The 20,077-nt window shown below is 43.6% G+C and overlaps 1 protein-coding gene across 10 annotated transcripts in view; it reads right to left on the bottom strand.

Annotated features, from left to right (window-relative positions):
- SFI1 (SFI1 centrin binding protein) overlaps positions 1 to 20,077 on the bottom strand; it is a 30,934-nt gene that overhangs the window by 4,764 nt on the left and 6,093 nt on the right. For 5 of the 10 annotated variants that reach the window (XM_071445570.1, XM_071445571.1, XM_071445565.1 and 2 more), the window contains 27 exons: positions 18,655 to 18,762; positions 18,403 to 18,497; positions 16,788 to 16,905; positions 16,037 to 16,139; positions 15,032 to 15,188; positions 14,110 to 14,271; positions 13,625 to 13,695; positions 12,823 to 12,915; positions 12,358 to 12,455; positions 11,988 to 12,069; positions 10,843 to 11,072; positions 10,532 to 10,607; positions 9,688 to 9,783; positions 9,178 to 9,254; positions 8,457 to 8,559; positions 7,880 to 7,976; positions 7,069 to 7,229; positions 6,607 to 6,681; positions 6,250 to 6,324; positions 5,713 to 5,889; positions 4,789 to 4,922; positions 3,773 to 3,868; positions 3,345 to 3,597; positions 2,558 to 2,705; positions 1,660 to 1,783; positions 843 to 945; positions 75 to 330 (listed from right to left, as the gene is read on the bottom strand). In XM_071445570.1, coding sequence (XP_071301671.1) covers positions 223 to 330; positions 843 to 945; positions 1,660 to 1,783; positions 2,558 to 2,705; positions 3,345 to 3,597; positions 3,773 to 3,868; positions 4,789 to 4,922; positions 5,713 to 5,889; positions 6,250 to 6,324; positions 6,607 to 6,681; positions 7,069 to 7,229; positions 7,880 to 7,976; positions 8,457 to 8,559; positions 9,178 to 9,254; positions 9,688 to 9,783; positions 10,532 to 10,607; positions 10,843 to 11,072; positions 11,988 to 12,069; positions 12,358 to 12,455; positions 12,823 to 12,915; positions 13,625 to 13,695; positions 14,110 to 14,271; positions 15,032 to 15,188; positions 16,037 to 16,139; positions 16,788 to 16,905; positions 18,403 to 18,497; positions 18,655 to 18,762 — 3,220 coding nt within the window. In that variant the 3' untranslated portion in view covers positions 75 to 222. Of the gene's footprint in view, positions 1 to 74; positions 331 to 842; positions 946 to 1,659; positions 1,842 to 2,557; positions 2,706 to 3,344; positions 3,598 to 3,772; positions 3,869 to 4,788; positions 4,923 to 5,712; positions 5,890 to 6,249; positions 6,325 to 6,606; positions 6,682 to 7,068; positions 7,230 to 7,879; positions 7,977 to 8,456; positions 8,560 to 9,177; positions 9,255 to 9,687; positions 9,784 to 10,531; positions 10,608 to 10,842; positions 11,073 to 11,987; positions 12,070 to 12,357; positions 12,456 to 12,822; positions 12,916 to 13,624; positions 13,696 to 14,109; positions 14,272 to 15,031; positions 15,189 to 16,036; positions 16,140 to 16,787; positions 16,906 to 18,402; positions 18,498 to 18,654; positions 18,763 to 20,077 lie in introns of those variants that run through there. The other 5 variants (XM_071445566.1, XM_071445572.1, XM_071445575.1 and 2 more) reach the window with 5 other exon arrangements.

Raw genomic sequence — 20,077 nt, 5'->3', positions numbered from 1 at the left:
TCTTTGTGGCATGACAGGTAACCTAAACTAGGTATTGCAAGTACAGCATGAGGTAGATGTAGCTCCAGCTACAGTAACAATTAAAAAAGCAAAATTGTTTTCATTTAATTTATCAAATATAAATTCCATACATAGAAGTAAGTGAATGGATACATCTCTTCCATTGTCCCCTGCTATGAAAGGGGCAAAAAGTCCTACCCCTGAGCTGGGAAGTTGTAGATCCTACAGATCCAGGGCGAGCTGGATGTCTCGCAGGCGGGCAAGCAAGGCCTGCACGTGCTGCCTCTCAGCCAGCTGTGCTTTGGTCAGAGTGCTGATCCTCACCTGCACCTGCAAGGAACACAAGTGCATCAGCATCAACACAAGTTTGTACAGTCAGACAATATTTAGTCTTTTTGACAGCAAGAGCTGCTGCAGCAGCTTTTGTATTATCTCACTTGAGGGCCAGTATGTGGCAGATGATGTCACTGAGGAACAGCTCAGAGGCACCAGTACCCACACCTGGCTCTGTGACCCTGGGGCCTGAAAGCAGGGCAGGTCCAGTCTGCACACAGGGAATTGTCTTAAAAAATTGCAGAAAAAACGTTGAGATTGAGTCTATGAAAACTTGATCCATAGCTTGGAAATAGCCTCAGAAAGGTCTGCTGGAGCAGGAGTTACATTTCTGAACAAACAGGAAGAGGCATCTACACAGCCTCTTCTGCTCCTCAGCCTACTTCTGACTACAAATTTCCCTTGGCAATTTCCTAACAGCTTACTACACAATTCCTTACAGCTACCATCAGCCTTTAGGCACAGTGATAATCACTTCAGTAGCTTCAGTTGAAATGCTGTGTACACACCTGACCCAATTCTTCCTGAACTCCTTGCACACCATCTTGGGCTCCTGGTTGCTTGCTCATTTCCAGCCACTGCTGCAGAATCTCTGCCTGCTGCTGACAGCACCTGATAAAATGGATTAGAAGGATTCTTATCCAAATTAAGAGCTCAACAGTCTAAGCCAACTTAGACTTGCAATTGATACATGCAATTATACCCATATTTTTGTCTCAAACCAGTCAAATGGTTAAAATCTTTTTTAAAAGGTAAAAGAACCTCAAAACCCAAAACAAAACAAAAAAACCCAAACCTCCAAAAGATGCTGGAAAGCAGAGGAATCTGAAAACTGTCATCTCCACCTCCTGATTCTAGCCCTTGACTTCTTCTTTTCCTGACAGTTAAATCCCCCCCCAGCCCCATTTCTTTTGAGCATTTCTGTTTTCTTGTTCTAGTAGAGCACTTATCAAATACCAGCTATATTTAATTTTTTTAATTGAAAGCTGGAAAAGCTCACTCCTCTTGATGAAATAACTAAAAGCTACATTTCAACTGCTCTGCCCTATTCATTTGTACTGATTACACCCAGTGATACCTCTGACATGCTTCTGCAAGAGCTGCCAAAGGTGTAATTAAACCACCTGGCTGACTACAGAAGTAGTTATGCACAAACTCTCCTTCACCTGGAGTGAACTTGAAAGGAGAAAATAAAAATCTCTGGATCTTCTCTCTGTTTCATTCACAGTTCTACTGTGAACAGACTGATTATTTCTAGGGTAGATACACAGGAAAAAATGCAACAGAGTGGACAACATGAAGAAAGGCTGGCTAAAGGGGCATTACTTGAGTTCCTGCTTCCTGCTGTAGTAGTACTGCATCTGCTGCTGGATATGCCAGAGTTCAACTTCCACCTTTCTCTCCAACATCGTTTCTTCTCTGGATCTGTGCTCCCTCTTCTCCCCTTCAGCTGAATGGAAGATACAAGGCACAAGCAATGGAGGTAGAACAGACATCCACTCTTTCTTCTTGTCAAAAAACCAGAAAATATTTTTAATGACAGGAAAAAAGGAACCCTCCCAAGCGCTTTTCATGTGTTTGGTTACCCTGTGACATGCACCTGTTCACCCCAAAGGATCAGGTACAGTGAGAGGGAAGGAGTTCTGACAACAGAACAAGCTCTTGAAGACTCAGTCTGAACACATAAAAGATACAAAATGCTCTGGTGGATGGTTCAGTGCTACAGATACTGCTTTGGCCTGTTCAGGATTTAGTCTTTCACATTTAGTCTACAAGTAACTATGTGCAGTAGTCCTGCAGAATAAATGTCATGCTCTGGTGTCATTTCAAACACCACAATGGGAGGTGTTTAGACACATCTGTCCCCTCTACAGCCATGCTGCAAGTACAGGGAAATCTCAGAGAGCTCGACTGGATGAACTTCCCTCCTGAAGCAAGTTCTGCTGTACATGTGAACACCCCAGCACCTGAGCACATTCCTGCTGAAAGAATGTTCAAGCAGCTCCCATCCTCAATGCCTAGAGCAGGGCTTTAGCCCCCAGGCTCAGCAGAATCCACCCAACTGCAGTTACCTTCCCAGACAGGAGTACTGGTACCCTTTACCTCCTGATGCTGGCACACAAGGGTGCCCTGTCTCCCATACATTCTGTGGCAGTGACTTGCAGTCTAATACAGATCAGAGAGGAGGATGAGCAACTGCTACAGTTTGGATCTGAGGATGTACCTGCAGTCTGGTGACTCCCTTTTCCCACCAAGTCTTCAGATGAGAGCAAATGTGGCTGCAAATTTGGGGGCAACTTCTTCTCCACAGAATTCTGTTGGGAGTCTTGAGAATGGGCTCCTTTGTGACCATTGGCAGGCTGACCTCCTCTCTGGAAGATCAGAATGATATTGGGGTTTTCCTCAAAGGGTTTTCTTAAGTAAACCCTACAAGTGGGATGTGCCTGACCTTCTTAGTCCTACTCCCACTCAGACAAGTCCTGTAGGTGCTGAGCCCCTCTCATAAAATCCCACAGAAGGAGCAGAGCTTAAAAGATGGGCTCTTTGATTTCTAGCATGGAGATATTTCACCAGGATTAAAACTTCCCATTTGGTGTGGAACAAGGAGTTCAAAAAGCAAGCACCTACTTGCAGGTTAAGTGAATTTCAATTTTTTCAAACTCTTAGACACACCTACTGCTCCTAAGCTGAGTTTCTCTTAAACCCCTGCAATCTGGACAGCAAACTGTGACTGCTCTGAACTCCAAAGAAGCAGCACCCTACATCACTTGCTAGGAAAACAACCAGAAAAAAGGCATGAAATACAGAACCCCACATGTGGATTGCTTCAGACTAGGGGCAAACTAGAGGCAGTTCACTTGGTCAGCTTTAAAGATGACAGCTAGAACAAGTGAAAACCAGCTCAACCAGGGCAGCTCAGAAGAACCACAAGAAAACACAGCAGTGAGCAATGGGCCTGCTGGCAGCAGCCCAGTACACACACACTAACTGTTCCTCCAGCATACACTCACCTCTGCTGAGCCAGCTCTCATGTGGGACATGAAAGATGCAGGAGACCACAGCTCTGGCCCCTGCCCAGCTCGGTGCATGTCCTGTGCCCATGTGGGGAGAGAAGCACAAGTGAGAGAGGGATGGGGATGAGCAGCATTGTCCATCTGAGACAGACATTTACAGGTACTTTCTTCTGGGTGAGGTGTCAGCATTAAGTTCCCAGTCTGTGCAGGACATTTATTCCCAGATGTTTGCTGAAAGGGCACCTCTGACCTGTACAGGAAGAAAGATAAGGTCACTGTACACTGCAACCTGCTGCTCTTGTCCTTTGAGCTCAGTGCAAAAAAGGGGAGACTCCTGTCACTCCCTTGCATACAGCTCTCCAATTAGCTGCTCTGCTATGCCCCCTGTTAGTCACTCTCTTTACTTCTAAAATTAGATTTTCTACCTAGTAAAAGGCAATCCCAGCAGTTCCTTGCTTTCTAGAGATTCCAGAGGGAAGTCAGGCTTCCGTGGTGGTAACCTGGCTCGTTGAATGGCATTTCTGAAAAGAAAAACAGAACAAAGAATGCCCCAGACTTATGATTCTTGTAAACTAGCATCAGCTGGCATTGCAGCTAAAGAAACAGTCCTGCTTCATCATTCATCCCTGCTCTGCAACATTCTCCTTGCATGCAATCCTGATTGTTAAAGATTAAATGTCAACCTGTATTAATGTGATAATCTAGTTCACCATATGGTGGGGCCAACACAAAGAATGGTGGAAGTGACACAACTGAACAGGGCAGAAACTCTTCTTTTGGCAGCATATTCTTGCTTAAAGCAATGTGAAGTTACAATCTTATTTCCCTGCAGGGTTCCTATGCTGCTGCACTGAGAAGATTCACAGACAATTCTTCTTTGCAACTGCCCCATGATCAATAGAATTTTTTAAGGAATAGTTTGCCCAGGGAAAAGAAAGAGGCAAGAATGAACTTCAGCTTCTGTACACCAGGATCTTGATATTTATAATTTCATCAGGTGACTTCAGTGCAAAAAACAAGAGCTCCAGTGACACTGGGCCACTCAGGCAAGATAAGCTCTCCTGATGGCTCAAGTCCCATCAAAGGTATCTTTCAGTGTTTCTCTGTATAACTGTTCCTATGACAAATGGCCAATGCTCCACAAAGTCAGTTCTGCCTTCAGAAACATGAAGTGGGAGCTGAGCTGAGCTGGTTCTACATGTCACTGGCAAGTACAGTCATAAATACCCCCCTATGTGTGGGTTGATGTTTGCATTACACAGCAGCTCTTGCATAACTCTACCACCAGCCACAGGATGCAGTCAGAGCTAAGGAAAATGCAGGGAACCAAAGTCATCAATGAGAAAACTTGGAAACACAAACATGAGACAGATGGATTATATATATGCAAAGTTATTTGTATGCCAGAGAAACAGTGGAGGGACTGGAAATTTACACTCACAGGCCACGGAGCACTGAGCCCTCCTCAGCAGGGTGAAGTGGTAGATGCCTGCATTTTGAAGGCCACGGCTCTTCCTCTGATGAATGCCCTCTTGTCTCTGGACTAACATCAGGCCTTTTAAATGTCACTTGCTTCTTCAGAGGTGGCAAAAAAGAAAAAGGCTTATTTAATTTCTGGGAGAGAGCCTCTGTTTCCACAGCATGGCACAACAATACACTGACTGGTGAAGACTGCAGGCTGCCTGCCAACACAAAGAATAGCAAAGCATCTGATGGCTGAGAGCAGGAAGCACCATGGAGAAGGAACCAAGATTTCTGATGCCCTCCAAGCCATACCAGCTCTTGAAACTAAATCAAGAGCTCCACTGTGGTAACATTTGCGTGAGCAGAATTAACTGGGTACTTCTGCACCAAGGCAAGCTGCACATTAGCAAATGGAACAACTGGTATCCTGAAAACCTGGAAAAGAGCTGGGAATGCTGCCCAGAGGCAGGAAGAGAGCAGTCAATACAGGCATCCTTTTCACACACAGGGCTGGGTTGATTCTCAAAGGCAGAAGTGACACAAGCCCACATATGAAGGTATAAGCAGTGCTAAAGCTAAAACAAGATCAGACGTAGTCTCTAATGCTTCACTCTAGCACAGAATTTAGAGACCTGACCCACATGCAAAGGTTTCAATCAGGAGTATTGTCTGTGGCAGAAAATGGCCAGTTTTAAAATAGTTTCATTAAGAAATGTTCCTAGTAAGTCTGAAGTCCTCTAATCTCAGCTGAATGAAATGCTTTGAACCAGAGATAGAAGTGTATGTAGGATCTAAAACAATAGCTGGGATGTGGAGCTCCAAGATACAGACATGCAAGACACACACACACACAGAGCAGAGCAGCCCAGTTCTGGAAATATTTCTGAGCAATCTCTCTCACCTCCAGCTGGGGCTGAGGATGGAGCTGTCCCTGCAGCTGTTTGATGGCAGCAGTGTTTCTCAAGGCACAGGTTACACCTTCTCTCAAAGGAGTTGTGTGGTGAACTCCTGTGACTTTTTCAATGCCATCTTTCTTCTCCTGCTGCCCCTTGGCAAACCTGAGCCAAGCATCAAATACCTGCAACAGGAACAATGAGAGCTGTGAGTATTGCACACCCAGGTTCCAGGCCAGGGACTCCCCTTGCAGACAGCAACACCCTCCCTTCCTCTGGATAGGAATAAACAGAGCTGCAGCAACAGCAGGACACTGCCATGATGACAAAGGGACAGAGATTTAAATCAGCAGAGACCAGATGGGGAAAAAAGTGAATATTTTTTAATCAGCTAAGAAATTTTAGGGAGTTTTCCAGCATCCCAAAATAACGTACAGCACCCCAAAGAGGAAAGGAAACACATTCAGTGTGCACTCTGCTGCCTGCAGTCAAATCTGCACATCATCCAACTCACTTGCCTGCCCCAGCCCTGCACAGCCCCTTACCTTTCTCTGCACTGAAAGGGACCAGTGCCACAATGCTTGCACTGTCTTCTGCTTTTCCCATTGCTGCTGCAACAGCTATTAGGGGAAAAAATGCATAGCAACCAGGTTAGGAGTTCACATACTCAACATCAGGAACACCAGCCAAAGCACCAAGCAAGGAGGAAGTGATGGCAGAGCCAGAGCAGAAAACCCTCAGTTCACCCAGTCTATGGCAAGGTGTCTCTCATGCTAGATGAACCAAAAAATCCTGAAAATGTTTAAATAAAGTTTTCTTGGTCCTTGTGTAAACAGAACATGAAGGAGAAGGGAAAATGACTAGCAAGGAGCTAGGTGTCTACCCAGGGCAAAATTCCTTACCCGAGTTTTCCAGCAAGAGAAGGAAGCAGAGCAAAGTCTGTGAGTCATTAGTTCATCTCCCCTTCTCTGCAGCAGCTGCAAGGCAACCAAAACAGTGAGTCACTTGCAGACAAACCCCATTTATCTAGACAAATGCTATTAGAACAGCCAGCAAACAGCCTTTATCACCCTCCCTTTGCTCTGCTGAGGCCACCCTCAATACCCAAGTGCCCTACAGTGTAACCCCATGTGCAGACAAGCCCAGCAGGGATTTCATTTGCAGTTAGCTCAGGTTGTCTTGTTAAGTCTGTTACTTCTATCAGTTTCTTCAGGCAAGACACAGCCATGCTCTTTCCTCCTCAGTACACAAAGCTGTCATGCTCCTGCTCAGCCCAGACTGCCATTCCCTTCACCAGGGAGCACAGTGTGTTCCTCCATATCCATGACTTCCCACAGGCTGGGAAGTTGGCTGATCCTTCTCACCTTTTTCCCAAGGCACTGCTGATGATAATGTTTCCATTTCACCAGGTACTTGTGGAGCAGGTGCTGCTGGTGGTGCTGTGCTGCCCTGTGGTGCTGAGCCCTCAGCATCAGAGAATCCCTCATTAATTCCTTCCAGTGCAGGAACAGACTCTGTAAACGCACTGTTAGGGGAAGATAAATTCATTCATGTACCAAAGGGAGATTATTAATCTCAGAGTATCAAGTGATCAGCTGCTCTTCCCAACTGTTTCAATACTCAACTTGGACAACACTCAGCACAGACAGTATTCAGTATGGGAAGAACTGTGAAACACTTCATGTAACACACAGGGAGCTGTGACTTGCAAGTCTTCCCTGCTGCCACTGATATTGTTTACAACCTTTAGGAAAGCCCTCTGTGCTTCAGAGTCCTCATGCCAAGAATGTACCATGGCACCATGAAAATGCTTGGAGTTTGAGGGTCTTTCAGTAAGAATTACTAAAGAAAGACTGAAGCAGTAATTGATAAGACCACTTGTATTGCCCTCAAAACAGATGTCTGAGGTTCTCAAAATTAGTAATGGAAAATTCCTTTGAGGAAGGAAGTGTTGCCATCCCTTATATAGCACAAAGAGCAAACAGAGAAACAAAAGTAACACAAGCAGCATTCAGCAGATCACTGGAGTCCCAATTCACTCTCCATTCTGTGGGGACATCCTTTGTAACAACAGACCATCCAGTCACCTCATCTGTACAGATAACACAACACACTGCCTGTGGCTCATTCACAGACAGTGAGGATTTTTGATAGTTCAGCATCTCCATCACTCACCTAAATCCAGCTGTTTTCTGGCCTCCAGCACAGCTGTCACCTTCAGGTGGCGGTGACACGCTCGTAGCCAGGCTGTGTCTCTCCACTGCAGCAGCACCTGAGGGTAAAATGCAAACAGGAGCTGGGACACAGACTGGCACTGCAGTGGAAGGGGACACAAGGTACTCCCCCATCACTGTAACAGAACCATTTCCACCTCATTCTTCACATAAGGCTCAGCAGACAGAATTTCCTACAAATTAAATGCAGAAGTATTTCAGAGGGTCCCCTTGGCATTTTCAAGGTGTTCTCTTTCATCCATCCCCTCCCTGCCCCACTCACCAATATTACTATCTTGTATCATGCTACTGGTTTTTCCTTCTTTCTAAGGAATGAGAAGAAGGAAGAGAAAAACCCACGAGCTTACAGAGACAAGTTTCAGAGACACCTGTAAAAACAAGATGAGACTCCCACTTTGCAGATCTCTCTCAGTAGTGGCTCTCAGATTTAAGCTTTTGATCCTTCTAATTGTATTATCTGACCCCTGCCTGAACCAGCAGCTGTACTGAGACCTTGGCACCTGCTGTACAGATCCTACCTTTGACAGGATTGCTCTCCTGTAGTGCTCATCTGCCCGAGTAGTTGCCTCAGATTCATGTATAAGAGCATGAGCATTTTCTCTCCACGTATACACCACCTCTCTGAAGGCAAAAATACACACAAAAGTTAAAAATAAAACCCATTAAGAATGATTCTCACTTGTTCATTTGGCACCTTCCTACTCACAAGAGAACAAAAACCAGCTGCATCTATAAACTCAGTTGTGCAAATCAACTTCTGCCCCTTCAGGTCTCTGCTGAAGAGAAGGCAGAGCAAAACAGAACACAGTCTGAAATCAGCAGTTTCAGCTGAGCCAATCAGTATAGCATTAAAATAAGGTAACTAAATAACTACAACCGATGCAATGTGATAATATCTTTAATCACTCTCCTCACTGTAATGCAAGATAGGCTCTGCATCTTCCAGGCTCTTTTAATACCATAACAGATGTAGTTAATACCATTAATGATGATGTTTGCTGTCTGATGACTTTCCAGGACTAAACAGAAATTTAAAAAATATTCAAGAAAACAGATAGCAAACAGGAAGAGGTTGATTTCTTTTAGCTAGATGATCTTCATGCAAAGAAACAGCAAGGCATGGCAGAGTCCACTCCCAGCACCAAACATTCAGAAAGTTACAGAGGTGGCAGTGAAAGGAAGGAATGAATTTGACTGCAGTGCAGTCACTTCTCTCATGCTGCCTAGGCAGAGGCTCACCGCAGCAGCAGTCGAGTGTGATGTTTCTCCTTCTCAGCTACTTGATACAGAATGCACTGTATGTTTTGTTGGTAAATCTGGAAAAAAAATAGCATTGAGAGGTAAAATTTACCTCAACTGTTAACACCTGTGAGGAGAGGAAACATCTAGAAACTCTTACTAGCATCTAACCAACTCTTAGTAACTCATAAGTAGCACTGGCAGTAAAGTACAGGGGGAAAAAATACAACCCACTGCAATCAAATGCTGCTTTGCTGTAGCAAGCAGTCACTACACAACAGTTAATGCTAGCTGTGATACACCAATGACCAGTGCTACAAGATTACCTTGGTTCTTCTGCTCCAAAAAGCAATGCAAGAGCTCATACAGTCCTACATACAAGAGCCTCCATTCTACCTTGCACATGTGGAGTGTGTGTGCCTCCATGAAGCAGTGTGGGAGCTCTTCAGCCCTCACTGAAATGGTACAGCACACACAGGTAAGTGCCTCCAAAAGGCTGCTCCATCCTACCTTCCAAGCTGCCAAGGTCTTGCCCAGCAATACATGTTGATAATGCAGGTCTGCCTGCACCAGCTTCCTCCATTTCTCACGCTTATGTCCCACGTACTAGAGGGAGGAAATGGAAAAAAAACAGAAGATATATACACATGAAGAAGGGAAAACAAGTAATGGCAGAGAGAGGAGGGAAAAGGACCATTTCCATTCTCTGGAGAATCAATCCTTCACCTTGCTGTACCAGCTTTTCACTCAAACTGGTGCTGCACTCTGCTGTGTCCCCAACCTAGCTCAGGTGCTTTTTTTTCCTGCCCTTTGTAGGAATCCTCTTGAAGACTGATGTAAACCACTCAAGTTAACAGGTCTGCACCAACATAGCAGCTCCAACTATAAAATTTCTCATAGATTTTCAAGACATGCTGCAAAGCACATCTGGTACCTCATATCATGGTAAGGAAAGGGGGCACACATGAAAGTATTCTGTGTTTGTGACATCCTGTGACACAAATACAGGTCATACAGAAAGGCCTGGCTGCAAATTTCTAACTTTTGAGAAGGACAAATCTAGTATTGGGCAGGGACAATTTCATCACACTAACTCTGATTACACCCCCAGGTACATCTAAACCATATTCCTATTCTCATCATATCTACATACATGAACAAAAAGAATTCTCTCTTCTCCCTACACAGTTCCTGTTCCACCCATACACCAAACTGGTTTTACCCACATGAAAAGGGAGGAGAGATTAGGAATGACTAGTGTTTATTTTAAACAACTCAACTTCTAGCCATATGAGTACAAGCAATTCAAATAACAGGAAGGCTCATGCTCTTTGCCATCTGCTAACTCTCTCACCTCTCTCCACTTGTTCCAAGTCTGCTGCAGACACTTTGAACAGTGAAATCTTAACGCTTCTGTCTCCTTGAGCCTCCTATAAGAAAAATAATTATTTGTCCTACAATGCAATCCATGTTACTGGACACTTCCAGCACAGATTTGAGTCCACATTTGTTATTTTCAGTAATTCACTTACTGAAAGACAACTTAGTAGACTCCAAAGCACAAAAAAGGAGTGAGCAGTGAGCACCATTGTGAATTAAATGCTCTCCAAAGTAGGTTGCCAGAGAGCCAATCCAAATAATTCGCTGTTTCAAAATAAATCTTACTCTGTTTCTCTCTCCTGAGTCTTCTGTTTCCACAGAGAGAAGGCCTTTAGCAGCAGCTGGTTACTGTAGTGCTCTCCTGCACGAGCCAAGCCCTCCTGCTCCTCCAGACGTGCAGCTGCTCTTCCCCGCCAGCAGGACCAGCAGCAGCGCAAGAGCCGCCCTTGGAAATGGAGCACAGCCTGAGATGGAGGGAGGGAGGGAAGGGGGCAATGAATGCACAGCACAGGCAGCTGAAAACGACAGGAAACACCTCCTTAAAGATGGCATGCACAGAACTGTCCAATATTTGTTTTCTGAGCTTGAACAGCAATGGACACACCACCAAAGCCCCTCTGGGGTGAGGCTGTGTAACGTGCTCTGCAGGTACCTGTGTGCATGTGGGTGGAGGAGCTGTCACCAAAATACAGCAAGCCAAAGAGAGGAAAACCACAAGCTGATAAATAGCATGTGAAGGACTCCTAAGGACTGATAAATTCCAGAAACCAGTCCTGTTGAATGTACAAGAACTGATAACCTCCCTCCACCAAGGATGAGCCATATCTGCACAAAGACACCCACACCTGCTACTGGCAACTTGGAGTTCTGTAAGAGAGCATGTAAGAGAGCATGTAAAGTGGCTGCTGCATGGGAAGACTCCAGGACTATACACACACACACACACACACACACATATATATATATATATATACACACACATACATACACACACATACCCCCCTTAAAAAATGAAGGGCCCTGTATAGAACTTTATGGACACCTACCTAGAAGCAGCTAATTTCTCAATATAACCGTGCACTTCTTAAATGACTGGGATTGGTCATTTAGTAGTATTATTATTATTTCAACAAAGTAACTATAAGACTGTGTGAGACAGAGAGAGCACACACACTTTTACAGGGTGAGGGAATAAGTGAATGAACTATGTGAATGGCAATCCTCTAATAATAACTTGTTTCTATTATTAACAAACAACTTAAAAAAGGTGATCAATAAATATCGGTTGTAATCTCTTTCCCCTGACTTGATCCCTCACCAGGGAAAAGGGAATTTACACCAACTCCATCTCATGCTAACTCATATTCACAGACAATGACTATGAAATGATCCCCTCTATTTCCTAAGCAAGATACAAGAGTTAAATTTACCTTGTTCTCCCCCATTCGATACCCTTGCAGCTTGCACGTCTTCAGCAGCCATGTGTCAAACACCTGTCTCATCAATACTCTCCTGGCAAGCAAAAGGGAAAAATGTCAGCACACAGGAGACAATTCCTTCAGAAAACATATTGGTCTTATGAATGTCAGCTGACTAAATAAAACTCAGAGCTAGGCTTAACCAACCTCCCTGTTACATTCCAGAGAGAAGCAGGAGATGTAGATTGTTCATTATTACAGAAAATGTCAGAGCAGCTGCCATCAAGTCATGTCCCCAAAGGTATTACCATACTTAAGAAGAGAACCAAAGGCCCACAGATTCCCCATCTGTACAAGTCTGTATCAATATTTCTCTGCATACCTGTAACGGGCATGAGCCACTGCTGTTAAGGCCTGCTGCTGTTCTTCCTCCTTCTCTTCCAAACGGGACTTCCAGCGGTTCCAATACTTCTGCAGCACCTGAAGTAAAATAAGAAAGACACAAAACCCCCCAAAGATATCCAGTGAGGAGAAGAATGCAAATAAATAAATTCTTAAAGTCCTAATGAAACTGCATACTGCAATGGTTGTCTCCTGCACTGCCTCATATACCAAACTTTTTAACCTCTTACAAGTTTTTCTGGTAAAAGAAAAAATCCACCATAAACACAGGGAAATGAAAAACTAAACATATCTAAGAATGGCTGTTGACTCACACAGATTTTCTGTGGCTATCAGTATTTAGGACCAAAGTCACTGCTGTAATAAAAAAGTACTTTGTAGGTGACAGTGGAGGTCAATAGGACAGCTGAAGACAAAGTGACACAAGAACCAAAGTCAAACTCACAGTAACTCGATGCTGACAGGATGACAGATTTGCTCTCATTCGCTGAAGACGAGTTTCCAGGACATTCTGCCGAAGACCCTTGAGGCCAAGTTCCTGTAACCACAAGAAATAAACACAACTTTCATTTGTAATCCAAATCAGGTCATTTAGAACTGATCTACAATCCTACAATCCCTTGAGTGGGGGCAGAAAATGGTAAAACAGCATTATGAGAGCATCCTACTTCAAATCACTAATCATCCTGCTCTTATAATCACTATTGTTTTCACTTCACAATCCAAACCAGTTTATTGGTATTCTTTTAATGACCAATACTGATCCAACCTTGAAAATAGTTCAGTTCCAAAAAGCTGGAGCCTTGCTTGTGCCCACCTTTCAGATAGCATTCAGGGATTTATTTTTTCTTTAAAAAACCCTTAAAACCTCAACAAAACCCCAAAACATCAACTACTTGAACATGCAGCAAGCTATCTTTGGTCTTATGTGAAAAGCAGCATGCACACATTACTGCAGAGAAGAACAATTAATTCTTGTAGCAAACAGCACAACAAAAAAAAAAAATCAAGGGGTAAGGCAATCTCGTGGAATAGCAGGGAGCAGGTAACCCAACACCCTCAAGATGAATCTACTTCACCAGTAGTGAAGATCAGCACAGTCTCCCCATTTGGATTCAGTTGGCAAATTCCAGAATAAATAGGAATTTAGAAACCTGGTGTATCTCCCACCTAACACCCGCTCACCACCATCAGTGCTAGAGGGACACCCACAGCCCCTCACACCCAGCACATAACAGTGCTCTTACCAGCAGGTGACTCTTGTAGTGCTTTTCAGCCAGCTCACACTGCTGAGCCTCTTCCACACACAGCACAACATCTGTCACTGAGTTAAAGTTATGTTTTACACAGAACAACCTTCCCCCACAGAGGGGCACTACATCTCCATCTAAATTTTCTCCAATGTTTGAACGTCCAGCACTCTTATCTGCAGAAGTTTTGACTACAGTCAAACTTTTAGATTTTGCTGGCTTATTACAATGTATTTCTGCTTCACTCTTAAGTAACACCCATAAATTATCTTCTGCAGGCTCTAATATACTCTTATACAGCTGCTAGCACACTGTAATTACAACAGTTTAATGAATTGTTAGTGTGGCATTACATACACATAATGACAACATGTTTATTGTCACTCAGGCTACTGCACAACGCTCCTGCTTATTAACTGGATCTTCCCCTGCGGGAATGCTCCTAACAGGGCCTTGCTAGGGACTAAATCCAGGCTGGATACAATGCTTCCAGTGTGCAAAGGCTCTCCACAAGGCCATCCTTGCTGCTCGTTTTTCCAGGTCCCTCCCGTGAGCACGCATTCTTCTCCTGCCCTCCCATGCCAGCTGCCAATGGGAGAAGCAGCTCCTGAGCCTCCTGCTCCGGTGGAACTCCTGGGCCAGCTCTGCAAGACAAACACAAATCACTCATGGCTTGTTCTGTCCCAGGATCACTCGTATCAGATGAGGTCCTGGCATCTGAGCCACTGGCTCACAAGTGACATGAGCTCTGACACTGAGAAATGGTTACAAGAATTCACATTGGCTCTCAGCTAGAGATCACATTCTTCCTATTGATCACAAAGGCAGTTTTAAAGCAGTAACCTGCTGTGCTGACTTCAGAGAGGGAAGGTAGGACCATGTATTACTTGTGCAGCATACTCAAACCTGCTTACATTTCAGCATACTCCTATTACTAGTTCCTACACATCCAAGCTAGATTCTTTTCCACTGCAACCAATCAAAAAGCAATTCATACAAATATCTGAACTCTTCAAGGGAAGAAACAAAGGAACTGGTGTAACAGCCTTTACCATCCTATAGGAGTTGTGATTTGACTGATTATCAAGAAAATCTACAGACTGACTGATCAAAGTCTTGAATACATCCTTCTCACAGATATCTCAATCAAAATCCAAGAATATGCACGTTTTCATCAAGGGAATTACAGAACATTTTCTTTTAAATCCTGTGGAAAGCAGCTGATTTTCCTGACAATCCAGCATATGAGCTAAGCCAGGTCTGTCACAGTGTACAGCCCAAGCTGCATCTCATGACCTGGCTGGGCAGAGACATTGCAGTGTTTCCTAGAACAGAAAAAGCCACCACCATGCCCTCAGCAAAGGGGTGAGCCCTGTTCTGTCCCACCTCCCCACTTTCACTCACCATTCTGGCATTTCTTTACTCTGTGGAGGTTCAGGTATCCCAGCCAGGCTCCCATGCATCTCCTCAGTTCCCAGTGCTGATGGTGAGTTACTGCCCTGGTGTCCTTCTGCTTTTCATCCTGGGTGTGTAAATACAGCTCTCGCCACTGCAACCAAGCCTGAAGGAACAATTAAGGGGCAAGGGCAGTAAGGGGAAAAGCCAGACAAGATTAGGGAAGTAGAACAAAGAGGAGGAGAGGAAGAATACACATGCAATAAGAAATTCCATTTAAGTTCTAAAGGTGAAAGCCATGTGCAATGAGGTTACCCCCCAAAAAAGGGGAAAAAACCCAACAAAACCCAAACAAACACCAAAGGAATGTCAGCATAGAAAAAGTCAAAGATTTTTTTCACTCTTTTAAATACTTTCATGCTTTTTCCCATTAAAAAGACCAATATAATACTTTTGCCAACAGGTTTCTTTCAGATTATTTTCATATAAAAGGGAATCCCATCATGAGATATTATAAGACTTCCCAAGTCACAAGTTTCTTTCCTTAGCAGAATACTGCCCTAAAACAGTATTGTTGCATCATATAGTGCAGGTCATATTAAATACCATCCTTTCTTTTTAATGAAATGGACAAAAAGCCACAGTTTCAGTGAAAGAAAAAAAGAAGCCCATGCTGTTTTCACTTCAGCTAAGATCAACCTGGACAACACTCCCAGTCATCTGATTTAGTTTTAAGTAGTGCTGCAAGAAGAAGGAAGTTGGACTTGATGCACCTTGAACTCTGACAGGTTTGGTGCTGTAACCACTTCCCTGGGGAGTCTGTCCAGGGACTGACCACCCTCTCAGGAAGATCCTTTTCCTAATGTCCAGTCAAAACTTGCCCTGACACAGCTTCATTCCATTTCCCCATGTCCTGATATGATATTCCATCATTAGTACTGCAATTTTCAACATTTTCACATGTGTGCAACTTAAACATTAGAAATGGCAGTAGCTGAAGCTCCTGAGACTTACTCGAAATTGCAGGCTCTGGGCCCAATGCTGCAGAGCCAAAATATTCATTTTATGTCCAGTGCATTTCTGGTAGTGTTGTCTTCTCCACACTGCCCATGAAATGCTGCCAAAACAATGTTACAGACAAGTTCAAACACAGGTGCCATCATTTGGTGCAAAAAATCATTTTCATCTGACTGGAAAAAGGCATGAACAACAATCTTCTCAAAGAACCACCAAATGGTTTGGGTTGGAAGGGACCTTAAAGATCATCTTGTTCCAATCACCTGCCATGGGCAGAGACACTTTCCATTTACCACACTGCTCCCAGTCCCATCCAAACTGACCTTGAACACTTCCAGGGATGGGGCATCAACATCATCTCTGGGTAATCTCCAGATTTCAGTGCCTCACCACCCTCAGAGTAAAGAATTTCTTCCTAAAATTCAATCTAAATCTACCCTCTTTCAACTTAAAGCCATTCCCCCTTGTCCTCTCACTGCATGCCCTTGCAAAAGTCACTCTCCAGCCTTCCTGTAGGCTCCATCAGGCATTGGCAAGCTGCTGTAAAAATCTCTCTTAAATTCAGTCTATGGGTGTGCCAGAAGAACTCACAAATCCCAGAAAGCAAAAGAATTCTTAAACAAAAATCAAACACCAAATGAAGTCATGGTGTGACTTTTTATCTTTTAGGAAAAGATAACATAACACAGGTAACAGCCAAGGCCTTATAGTCCCAGTGCCTCTCTGCCTGTTTGTATTCCACCCTTACCTCAAGCAGCTTCTTCTCCTGAATGCCAGTGCCACAGCCTGCATCCCATGCTTTGTCCTTTGAACATCAACATAAACCAGCCAGTGCTGCCAGGTCCTGAGCAGAGTTTGCCTCTTTGCTGTGCATGACAAAAAACGGCAGCATCTTAAATTCTGTCATCTGGCAAATCTCAACCACTCCACCACAGCTCGCCCCCGACTCTGCGTCCTCAACCTGCAGGGACACCTTGTGGAAAAGCCTGAAATGACAGCGACCCTCGCTCTGCTCGAGGGTGTCCCAGCGAGAAGCCTCAGAATCGCTGACAGCACGGTCCGAGCACTTGTGCAGAGCAGCGTGAATTATCGGACAATGGCCCATCACCGCTCTGTCTTCAGTGCTCAGGGGAAATAACTGCACAACAATAGTCAGCGTAACACTCTACTGGGTAAGAGTTAGAGGATTCTCTTTGGTTTGTTAAAAAAAAACAAACGTGGATCAAGTTCATCAGTTGCTTTTCAAGAGTTATTCTCTCCTACAAGCAGAGAAATGAACCAGAAACAAGTCAACTTTATTTAGCAGGCTGGTCATGCAGCTAAAAACAGAAGTGGTGTCACAAATTCCAGTTTACCACTTAGTGCAGCACACTGCATATTCTCCTCACAGCAGGTTGGCTTGTCACAACTGACACCACTAAAGCAACGTCATTAGAATAAACTCTCATCGATTCCATGCCACTTCACACGCACACATAAAGGAACCCCAGACTTTTCTTGTTTAGGATTTCCTTGTGAATCCAGCATTAACCTACCTTGATACAGGTCACCTTTTCCTATTTTTGACCAAGTAACACACAGTTTCTGCTGTAAATACTCTGGCCTCACTCATTAGGAAAGAGCTCTGGACAGCCTGTCAGTTTGTGTCCAAAGGTGCCAGTCTCTAGGACATTCTGAGGCTACGTTCATGTGCAAAGAGAGCGGTTCACTCCCTCTGCAAATCAGCACAGAACAAAACCTCAGTATCCTCTTGAAACAAGGGTCAACTCCCTTCAGCAAAACATTCCCTGAACCCAGGAAAGCTGCTACCAGTAGAGACAGTTCTAAGTCAAATCCCTGGCAGAGCAAAGAACCTACACAGTAAGACCAAAGGCACTTTAAAAGTTTGGGCTTCTTTCAATTGCTAGACACAAGCTGGAAGGACCAGTCAATAGATATAAAATAAGTGCTGTTAAAAGCACAGGGAATTGCTATCTAATGCCTATAGCAACAGCTGATAGAGAATTCCAGTAAAACTTCTGATCAAAAAACATCTACTTGAAAATATATTAAGTAAAAAAACCAAACAAACATACAAAAAACCAACCAAAAATCAAGCCACCAGCTCAAAAACTACCAGTGCAATCCAGAGCAGATGGAGAGGCCCTTAAGCTTATTCACTGGCATCCCTAAATAACTATACAGCTACACCCCTATGACAGAACCCCCTGCCATCTGCTCCTGCAAGCACTGCACTACCACAGGGTGGGGGAGCTCAGGGTGCAAACAGGCACAAGGGACACAGATTCTGGTAAAAAATTCCCTGTGCATACTCCCATCTCAGTATGTCCCCAGATACTGGTCATTTCCATCTCTTCACTTACCATGAGACTCTGCAACATAATTCTTGTTCCTCTTGCCTTGCTGTTGGCATACATAAGTTCTCCAAGCCTTGAATATCAAATTAAGGAGTAAATGCCTGAAAAATGAAAGTGCCATTTAGTGAAATATTAAAATAAGCAATGAAAAGATTGCTCTTGGCCTAGATGTACCATGGATGGAACTTGCTCACTGGTACTAAAAACTCCTTCAGAAAATGTCTCATACACAACCCAAAGGGAAGTTATTTCACTAACCTGTAATGGTTGTCTGCTCTCAGGCTGAGTTTCTTTTCTCTGCAAACTGTCCACTGCTCCTTCCACTCTCCAAAAGTCTTTTGAAGAATCTTCTGATCATAGAAACATCTAAACAGTTGAAAGATTTGGGCAGAAGAAACGTCATACAGGTTTCCAGAGTGACCACAAATCAGTTTCAATGAATATGACACCACCTCTTCTCCAGGCTTGCCTGATTAGCCTAACAACATCTAATTGCATTTAAAACCACTTCCCTACTGTGACACTTGATTTGAAGACTCCATGCAATCAGTGCAAGAAGCAATCACTCTACTGACTGTAAATAATTCACATAAAGGAATAAAAGACAGATGTTGTTAACTTGTCAAACATCAGAGTATCAGTTGACTTGAGACCTATGCACATCTTTAGTCCTCAGTTCTGTGTTTTACTCTAACAACCAGAACAGTAGATAACAATTCATGTATTTTCCTTTCTAATCTTGTCCTTTGCTATTTTAACACAAAATATTTTATATATATATAAACAAATACAAAAGCTACAGCAGATTTTATAACGCTCTGATGTTTTTATCATGTAATAACAGCAGAATTAGGCCAAGAATACCTAGAGGTCTCTCAGTAAAACATATCTATGCTCTCACAAGCTGCAATTTACAGCCACCTACCCCGAGCCAAGCTGCTAAGTCATTCCAAGCACTCATGCAGAAAAGGAAAAAAGAAAAAAGAAATGAGCTATATGTTATTTTTTGGACCTGGTGTATGAACAGTATTGCACATGCATTAAGAGGTATCACAGCTATGGAGAACTGGGGACTTCTGAATCTAGAAAGGCAATTCATTATTGCTTGTGCTCCTTGCTGGTCTTTATAAAATCTATTTCCCTTAAAAAATAAATTCATCATGAGCAGAATTGATAGCCAAGGTAGTGCCAACTCAGTAGGTGGGACAGGAGGAGTGGTGAGGCTCACAGGACCAACTTCCAACAAAGGCAGAAAAAGAATATATTTGATACAGAAAAATGGAACTGAATGACTGAGGACCTGATCTTATTCCAGATGCAAGTCTTCCCACTGGGAACTACTTCAGTTCCCAAGGGTGTGGTCAAGCAAGAATGAACATGCAAATTAATGCAAAACAAGGAATGAATATCAAAGCATGGGGTTTCAGCAGCTCACAGAACACTGACAGCAGAAAGGAATTATCTGCCACAGGTATTTCCAAGTCAGACAGATACCAAACATACACAGATATACATTAACAACAACAGTGCAAACAATAATAATTCATGATCCATGTGGGTCCTTTCCAACTCAGAATAATCTGTGAAATCTCTGTCATCATAACTTTGGGAAATAGTTAAATTTAAAGCAGGTATCCCAGTCACATCCCATCATTTATATGCACTTACTGATCAACTTCAT

The sequence above is a fragment of the Agelaius tricolor genome, unplaced genomic scaffold (assembly GCF_023055355.1).
Source record: "Agelaius tricolor isolate 1412-34295 unplaced genomic scaffold, bAgeTri1.0.p SCAF_20, whole genome shotgun sequence".
Taxonomy (NCBI): Eukaryota; Metazoa; Chordata; class Aves; order Passeriformes; family Icteridae; genus Agelaius; species Agelaius tricolor.
This window is presented reverse-complemented; position numbering and strand designations above follow the sequence as displayed.